Source organism: Pararge aegeria, chromosome 18, assembly GCF_905163445.1.
Source record: "Pararge aegeria chromosome 18, ilParAegt1.1, whole genome shotgun sequence".
Taxonomy (NCBI): domain Eukaryota; kingdom Metazoa; phylum Arthropoda; class Insecta; order Lepidoptera; family Nymphalidae; genus Pararge; species Pararge aegeria.
The window spans coordinates 14,454,379-14,463,574 of NC_053197.1; the positions used below are offsets into that span (position 1 = coordinate 14,454,379).

At 35.5% G+C, this 9,196-nt stretch overlaps 2 protein-coding genes across 2 annotated transcripts; one reads left to right on the plus strand and one right to left on the minus strand.

The window, feature by feature from the left end:
- Positions 1 to 385: 385 nt before the first annotated feature.
- Positions 386 to 2,128, minus strand: LOC120631781 (minichromosome maintenance domain-containing protein 2-like). The gene has a single exon (XM_039901460.1). The coding sequence runs from the start codon at positions 2,126 to 2,128 to the stop codon at positions 386 to 388; it is 1,743 nt and encodes a 580-aa protein (XP_039757394.1).
- A 5,076-nt stretch (positions 2,129 to 7,204) lies between these two features.
- LOC120631496 (helix-loop-helix protein delilah-like) lies at positions 7,205 to 7,952 on the plus strand. The gene has a single exon (XM_039901108.1). The coding sequence runs from the start codon at positions 7,371 to 7,373 to the stop codon at positions 7,836 to 7,838; it is 468 nt and encodes a 155-aa protein (XP_039757042.1). The 5' UTR covers positions 7,205 to 7,370; the 3' UTR covers positions 7,839 to 7,952.
- Positions 7,953 to 9,196: the final 1,244 nt, after the last annotated feature.

The following is a 9,196-nucleotide window of genomic DNA, read 5'->3' on the forward strand; positions in this document are numbered from 1 at the left end:
TGAGTGCCTTATTTTGTATAGACAATAATTATCAATCGATTTCTTAACTTAACTTAGTGTTATCAAGGGTACTAATATGTAGTTTGAAGTGTAATGGTGGTGCTGCAGATTATTTTTTTGGGTATTTACATACAATAAATAGTAGTTAAACAGTCTGTTCGTGTGCTAAGTATTAAATTAATGTTAATTATTAACTTCGAATAAAGTTTTGGTCTAGTCAGTGTACTAATTGAAAATTTTACATAACAAAAATTAACTACTTTAAGGAAAATTCAATTATGTTTTTATTTATATACATGTATTTTTTATTGAATAAAATAAATCGTTTTATTTAAAAATTTATATTTATTTAATTTATCAACAAAAAGCTAGATAGTATTCCATTTTACTTTTGTACAATACAGCAACCAGTAAAATTTTCTAGCCACTCTACAAACTTTTCAATAACGCTATTAAGTTTATTTATATCGTTAGGTGTTTCGAGATACTCATCTGGAGCAAATCTTGGTTCTGCCATACCACTTGCATGCAACCAAATAGCAAAAATGGCATCGTCAATATTTGCAGCAGATCGACAACATAGTCTTGCAGACATAGCACATATTGTAACTAAGGATTCCATGTTTCCAGCCGAAACAGCTTTCGTTTTCTCTCTACGGGCAGCTAGAAAGTAATTGCTTAAGAGATGTTGCGTTTCTTCACCTATCGAAACCTTTATACCTCCTACTATATCCATGTAAATTGATATGTCATTCAAAGTTTGTTTGTCTTCTGTAGTCGTTTTAAAGGGTTCTATTGTTTGTTGCAGAATGAAATCCGCTAATTCATTTGTGTATTCACCGTAATCAGCGCGGCAAACTGTACCGAATACTCTAGCTACGTCGTACAGGACAATCCTTTTGAAGTCCATACCATGTGCCCATACTGCACAGTTTAATTTCACTTTACCAGTTTCATGTTGAATTTCGCCAGTTTCAATGGCTGTTACAATTGAATGTATTTGTTTTTGATTGTAAACTTGCAAAGGTAACGGCATAACACAGACTCCCCCAGATGCTCCTATCAGAGCTGTTGCTACGGAACAATTGGATGTTCCTAATAGAACGTTTGAATTCGCTAGTAGGCACGCTTGCCTCATAATTTCTGCCACGTAACGGGTATCATGACCTGCAGCCAAGCAATGTAATATTCTCGAACCGCACCAATTTTGAGCTCTAATGCTTATTATACTTAGCAAAAGATTTATTTTGACATTCACAAAGCAGTCTGCAGGGCAAACTTTAACACCAATCCTGGAAGCAAGACAGTAGGTAAACATCCATGGTTTTCTGTCACATGCGTCAAATATTTTTGTTATATATTTGGGTATAGGCGATGTTGTTGGTGCAGGATGCATGACAGCTACTTCCAAGCTCCAAATAGCAGTTGCCTTTTTTAAAACAACAGCGTTAATAAAATAAGTATCTCCTAATTTCAGCTTCTCAATTAAATCGTTAATTATAGTGTATTTCTTGGGAAGCAAATCGTTCTTAAATTTAAATGTAGCTTCGACCTGTTCATCGCATCGTCTTAGGCCGCTGTTTTCAAAGAGAGTGCTTCTGCATAGATAACATTTAGGGGGAGTTTTTGGTATGAATTGCAAGATAATTTCATTTCCTTCACACTCTTCAGGGCATGACCACACGGTGTGGTAAACGTAGTTCGTCGGCTTGCACACATTAATGAGTAAACCCTTAAAAGATACTATTCCTGAGTAGTGTCTCATTTTGAAATTGAATAAAACATGAGGGAAACTCTTCAGTCTAATATTAACAGCCACTTGTGATGATTGTATGCGTTGATTCATTTCATTGTCTGAGGTTTTAAGGCACGCGTACAGAATATCATTACAGTATCTTTGCCATTTGAGCGGTTCTTTAATCAAATGTTCCCCGAGTTCGGGGAATAACTCTAGCAAACCCATGACGTCGATTTCAAGTAAGTACCTGAATGGTGGAAATTTACTTACCGTTTTCTCGTTTAATTGGTCTAGGAAAATTTCGCACTCGTTTTTCATGTCGAGCAAGATTCGCGTTCTGTCCAAATACAACAATAATTCTAAATCTAAATGACGCATTAAAGTTGACATGTAGCAGATGAATGTTTAGTAAATTTTCGACGATGTGGATATATTCTAGAAATCTAGGTAGCTTATTTTATTTTTTAATTGCACTAAGTATCTAATTATTTTTTTAACATGTATTTATGAAAATATGATTGTTGTTCTCTCGAGGGAACAAAAGAACATGTAAAGTAAAGATACAGTCCACCAAGCACCTTCAAGGTTCGATCTTTGAATTTGAATTTCTAATGCTGTATCTTGCCGCCAACTTTTTTTTTTAAATTTCTGTGTGTACCTCAATGCTTTTAAGAGTCCGCAATTTTACTTTTATTTAACGTAATCTAATAAAATAACGTTTTCGGGTCATTAGTAAAGAGTTGAAACTTGTGAAAAACCTAAACGACGCGACGGTAGAATAATGAGTCTTGGCAGAATACTTACTCAGCCTTTGCCCACGCATTTTTGAACGCATTTTGTTCCTTCTAAAGTCAAACAATAATTGACTGCTTCTCTATACATTTTATATTTAAACAGTTCAAATCTTTAATTGAAATAGTCCTAATAAATCTGAGTATAAATAAATTCGGAAGGCAAGGTTTAAAAATTACGTAACTAAGCGGGGTAATCAGCTACCTTAAAAAGATTTTATGCAGCACTAGATCCTGAGTTAAAAACCTATTATTTAAGCATGCGACAGTAGACAACGTATTGCACCTACGCTAGGCACAATTCCTAATCAGCCTTTGCCTACGCATTGTTTTTGAAGCTGAGCTCTTCCAAGGTCAAGTATTAATTAGCCACCTCTAGACACGGCTTAGAGCGGAAATGCCGAAATCAATATGCAAATGGTATAAAATGATCAGTACCATGCCTTAGCGCCTTGTTGTTCATTCATTGTGACCGAGTATCGTCGCGTACTTAAATGAAAACTTTATATTTGACAACTTGCTTTCCTTTTGTTTCTCCCCCTGGTGTAATTCCGGCCTGCAATGTTTTTACTTCTATTTATAAATGTCATCACCAACCAAATATACCTGTACTGTAGGCAGAGAGCACCCAGGCAACGCAAATGGTTGGACTATATATTTCACGGAAATCTTAATAACAAGGAAATGTTTTTATTAATATTTCTATGGCTGTGATATTTATATGGTACTCATCACTCGGGTCACAATCTTCGTTACGAAGATGGCAAACGATGAAGATATAATTATTTTATCCACTGTCCATACTTCTCTATTAATGATTTGTTTTCGTGAAAGTAAGTTAAGAAATCAATTCCTGCGGGAACAGTCCCTGGTTACTTTTCCGCGATTTGCTATGTCCGAGTCTCCAGAATGCTATCTGCTTTTAAGATTTTCACATAAAATCTAGGCAACCATCCATGGTTGGATAAAGTTTTTAATAAGGCAACCTAAAACAGTTAGTTCATATACTCTCTTATACTGTGTTCTGTTCAATCCAGCTACTCCTCCATATCTTAAAGAAAGGTTTGAGTTTCTCAGTGATTCTCACTGTCGCTCTCTCCGTTCTGAAGATAATCTTATACTAAAAATTCCTTCCCATAGTACTTCTTTCTATTCTAAATCCTTTTCAGTTGAAGCTGTTCGGCTATGGAACTCTCTCCCCTTTCAAATTAGGCGCGCGCAGTCACTACCGATTTTTAAAAGACTCCTTAAAAAACATTTTATGCCACCCTAATTCGTCATTTTTTTTTTTTTTTTGCTTCGGAGTCACTTTTCTTTGTGTTGTTGGCTTGTACTTTGTATGATATAGTAATTGATATATATATTTATTTTTAATTTGTTAACTGCTCTTCTCTTGTGTACAACCTAACCCTTAAGTCTGTGTTTTTTTTTTGTTTTTTCCTTTCCTTGATTGGGTTGCCTGGCAGAGATCGCTTTTTAGCGATAAGGCCGCCCATTGTACCTGTGTTTTATTGTGTTGTTTTTGTTTATAATTTAATTTCTGTTAGGTGTACAATAAAGTGTATTTTCATTTCATTTCATTTAGATACATAATAAGAAAAACTTTCATTTTAAATAGCATATGATCTAATAACTGATGAGATTATGTCGACAACATTTAGTTACTCACCTGCTAAAACCTGGAGAACCCACTGTTGGGCACAGGGCGAACAAGGCAACCTTTACTTTTTCATTACTGCAGAAGGCTTATCCAATACCTTTTTAATTTAAACCCTGGATTATTATCTATAACAGGTAACGTACGAGTACCTTATAAGACTAAATATTAACTACTGTGAGATGATGATAACAAAAAAAAACAGGGCTAAGTTTGTTGTGGGCTCTTCTTAGACCAGGGCGAGTTTGAACCTTCCTACCTTTAGTTTTAAGTTAACTAATGCAGATATCACCTAATTATTAGTGGTAACATGTTAAATGTATAAACGCTTCATAAGTGCCTGTGATAAGGACTACATGAATGAAACATATTTGAATTTGAAGTAAAAAACATTGCCCAAGAATGGCTTATCTTCTCTGGATTTCATTATCAGCATAGGTACATAAGTATAGTCACGGTAAAATATCAATCTCGCGAGATAAACGTGACGTGGTAATCTGATAAACCGAAATATTACAACACGAATATCGAATGAAAACATTAGGTTAAATGAATAATGGTATGCGAATTGTGATGGTTCCTACTTAAATTATATTTGTATAGAGGAAAGTGATATAGTATAGTAATCTTTTGAAAAAGTGAATCATGAATTCGAGAATCCGTCATCGAGTCAACGATTGAATCTACATGCGTTTACCAACCACAGATTAAAGCTAGCTTGAATAAAACGATAAAAGAGGGAGAAAAATTAACACCTCTGTGGGTAAAAGCTGTGATCACAAATTGCAATAAGTAGATCCTATCATAGGCTACCTAGATTGTAAATTCACTTTACACTGTGCGCCTACGCAAAGTAATTGAAATCCAGTGACCTCTACATTATACTTGTTTATGTGTAAGTCTGACGATGTTATCATCTTTGGGTAAGGCTACGTCTAGAAGTTTAGCCAGAAATGCTTTGAATATTAATATAAATCTTTGAAGTCTTTGCTTAGAGCTTAGGATGCCGGTTGTACACCAATGTCTAAACTAAATTTTACAGGTGTTAGACATATATTTTTTAGACAGGTCCTCGAGTACTGCGGCTCTTCTCATGGCGAGCTTTCGCGCTCGCCCCATCTCCCAAGGGACGCTGTTACAACCTTTAAAGTGGTTACCAGCTAAGTCCTTCCGAAAAACGGAATAAAAATGAGTACCTACGTCAATATTTAAACTGTTAGTAGAGATGTAGCTTTAGAAATTCGCCGCGTAAAGGAAACAATGATGCGTAGTAACCTGCCTACATGCGACAAAAATAAATTCCAAATGAGTCATAAATAACTCATTTGCGTTACAAAGGACGTTATAAATAGGTAACAGAAACGTGAACTTAAAAGGGTAAGTACTTGTTAAAGATATACTAGCTGGTGCCCGCGACTTCGATCACTTTTTACAACAAATCTCCCACGAAATGAATTAACTCAACTCTGTCAGGATGCAAACTGTCTCTAGGTATTAAATATAATAATCAAAGACAATATAGCTGCTAAGCCATACGTGGGTAAGCAAATTTATTATTATTTATTCTGTGGGAACAGACCCTTTTCCGGGATAAGAAGTACCATGCGTCAAAATCAATACAGTGGTTGAGCTGACATGAGTTTATAAACAAACAGGCACTTTCGCATTTATAATATTAGAATCAATCAGAATGCGGCCAATTCGTCAGCGGACTAAATGTAAACAAACAAATAACAGGTCGTGAAGATTTTAGATGAGGTGAAGTTAGGTTATTTCAGTATTTTATCAGTACTTTCCTTTAAATTTTTACAAAAGACTAAAATTAAATTTTCCCCTAATTTTCGCAGAAGACTAAAATGTTGTTTACCCCTTCACTACGCGCACGGCCTGACATTTGTTTCTTTACATTTAGTCCGTGGATGATTTCACGGAATTATTGAAACTAACCGCTTACGCCGCCGATCTTGAAACATTCTTGCTGCAATGCTCCTATTTGTCTTAGCGTGATTAGATATAGCCTTTATCGATATCCAGCACTGAAAGAATGTTTCAAATCGGACCAGTAATACCTGAGATTGTCGCGTTGTAGTAAATAAATTCTTCAGCTTTATATGTTAGTATAATATTTTACCCCACTCATTATAACAAAAACCTTTCTAAGTGAATCTCCACTTAGCCGACCTAGCCTAACCAAATATTTCCCCAAATTTTATATGCGTAGGTATGTTAGCGATTTAAAGCTAGAGGTTTTCTGTTAGTCAGTCAGTCTGATTCCTGACTTCTTTCTTCTCAGAAGAAGGAGCTGCTATAGAAGACTAATTCTTTAAAGATTAATGAATTAATTTAACAACTTAGTACGATTATTTTGTCACACATTACATGCAGTTAACGCCATATTTGTAAAGGAAAAAAACTTGCTGGGGTTGTATACCTAACCGTTTGGGCCCACTTTACTATCGAATGCAAGTCCTCGTGACTATAAACATGATAACTCCTAGACACCGAGACAGTTATAAGTGCATAGATTTCTAGAACTGGTGGCTCAATGTACGCTCAACTTTAAAAAAAATGGGGCTTATTAAATAGTTTTACCCTATGCTTATTCTGGAAAACATAACAGTAAGAAACAGAACTATCGCATGTAGGTACAACTCTTCTCCTTCTCTCTGGTTAAAAGGAATAGCAGTTCAGAATCATAGAAAGAAGCAAAACGTCAGAGTTAAGAACCATTACATATAAATAAATGTATATAATATCATAACGTTTTGGAGTCCTTAAAAATAAAGCGGAAAAATAACGGTAATTTATTAATCGTTCTTTTTTTTGACGTGATGTTTCAAAAATTAATTTATAGTTATTCTGTGTAAAGCAGACGGTACTTTATCTATTTCCATAATGGAGCAAATTCAATTAAATTAGATAAAATTATGCGCAAAAAGATATCGTAACTTTGCGCAAGGCCAATAATTTATTAATAGGTTTACCTACCCACTAAGAATAGAAAACGTCACGGATCAAATGAAGCTTTTTAATGATTATCGAACAGTTCTTCAGTTTTCACCGCGACTATACATGAACGGAGCGGGGCAAGTGGGCGGAGTGAGCGTATTTTTTAAGCGGAATCCGTGCGCGGGCGTCGCGTGGGGCTTCCACGGTCCACAAAGTTACCACTCGCTACCACTCGATGCCGGATCACGACAAGTACCAGTTGCGTCCGCGAGCCGCGCGCTCCCGCGAGCCGCGCACGCGACGCACTCCTCAACCCCTCAGTAAATACAGAAGAAAAACCGCCAACGCACGCGAAAGAAGTCGGATGGGGGAAATAAACCGGGCGTTCGAAACCCTAAGACGCGCTGTGCCCGCTTCGGAAATAACAGGCACCCCAGTTCCATGCGAAAAGTTGACTAAAATTACTACACTACGGTTAGCGATGAGATATATCACAGCGTTATCTACAGCGCTAAGGGACTCCAGCCCGGACCGAAGTTCGAGTTCGCGCCCCGAGCGATGGTCTTCTCCAATGTGCTCGGATTTATCCGAATTCTCCACGGAACAAGAGACGACTTCAGAATTCGCAGAGGATTCGCTTTCTCCATTTGATTCGTTCTTCGCAGAGTTCGACTACGAGTATATTGACAGGACATTCTCGTGACAGTGCAGTGATTTGGACGTTCTTGGATTAATAAATTAAGTATTCCTCAATTTCTCGTTTTGCCATATTAATTATATTAATTAATTTTATTTTTTAAATAGTCTATCGAGTGAGGTTTTGAGATTTTATTTATTTGTGTTGTGTATTATTATTATTGCTTAATTAATAAATCGTTTTTGTTATGTTAGGTAGTGATTTTATTTTTTTTCTAATTTAAAAGTGTTAAATCCGTCAGCAGTATCTTTGAACCAGTGTTGTTTAAATATTATCACATGTCAGTTATAACGTACCTGAGCAACATAAAAAATACGTAATATGCCATACCATTGTTCTCTCATTTAATCGGATTGGCTTTAAGAGCATGAAATCTCTCTTAGATCAAACTTCTTTAGAAAGAGACAAAGTAACATCTTTAAAAAAACACATGTCGAATGACTAGCGTGATTCTTTTTTAAATTATTCTCGTAAGTATTCCTTTTTCTTATCAAGCAAATGTAATTCGAATTTCGAATTCGCTCACCGATTGTTTCGTGCCTTGGAGGGAAACATAATATTATTTATGTGGATTAATTATTATTATTCAAAAACATAAAAAAAATATATTTTTGACCGCATTATGTATGCGGTATGTTTTTTAAGTTTTTTTTACTTATTTCTAGCAAAAAGTGTGCTAACTAGCACAATTGATCGTTTTTTTGTCTTATATATCTCATTATCGACTTTATTTAGTCATACCTATCTGATTTTTGCTTGGAAGTTTAGGAGATATAAGTTCCTACGGGACAAAATGTTTATTATTTAACTCTTGTCAGTCATGAACCACTTATTTTAAGAACGTATTTTAGAAAATTGTTTAGAATGTACAAATCAAACTTGTCCATCATCCTCTTTAAATTGACCGTACAGATAGTACGATAGATTAGTCTTAGTAGTTTTTTTTGTATAGACATTAGTATTGACGTTACAAACAGACACTTCCATTTTAATAAGAGAAGAAGAAGAAGAGAAGCTTTCTAGTTACATTAGTGACAGAATTAATAAAAACGATTACAAACGAACAAACAAGTCTTTCTAACATAAGTATACTTATATGTTATTGCAGCAGATTAGTTTGGACTATGATATTTCATAGTTGACATTTTAGTAGGAGAAATAAACGTGGCATATCGTCGGAATAGATAAGCAGTGTTTTGTTACACTGCAACGCAACTGCTAGCACCTTTTCAATGTCAGAGCGTGGCAAAACACAGAATAACTATTCCGACGTTATGCCACGTTTATAAAAATAGGTAATGGGAGCCGTGGGGCATATTAAGGATCTGCAAGGCTACTTCTATTGTAACGATACTTTGCACACA

Bases quoted from the DNA above. Each gene is read 5' to 3' on its own strand.
- LOC120631496 (XM_039901108.1), top strand. From the start codon at position 7,371: ATGCCGGATCACGACAAGTACCAGTTGCGTCCGCGAGCCGCGCGCTCC.
- LOC120631781 (XM_039901460.1), bottom strand. From the start codon at position 2,128: ATGTCAACTTTAATGCGTCATTTAGATTTAGAATTATTGTTGTATTTG.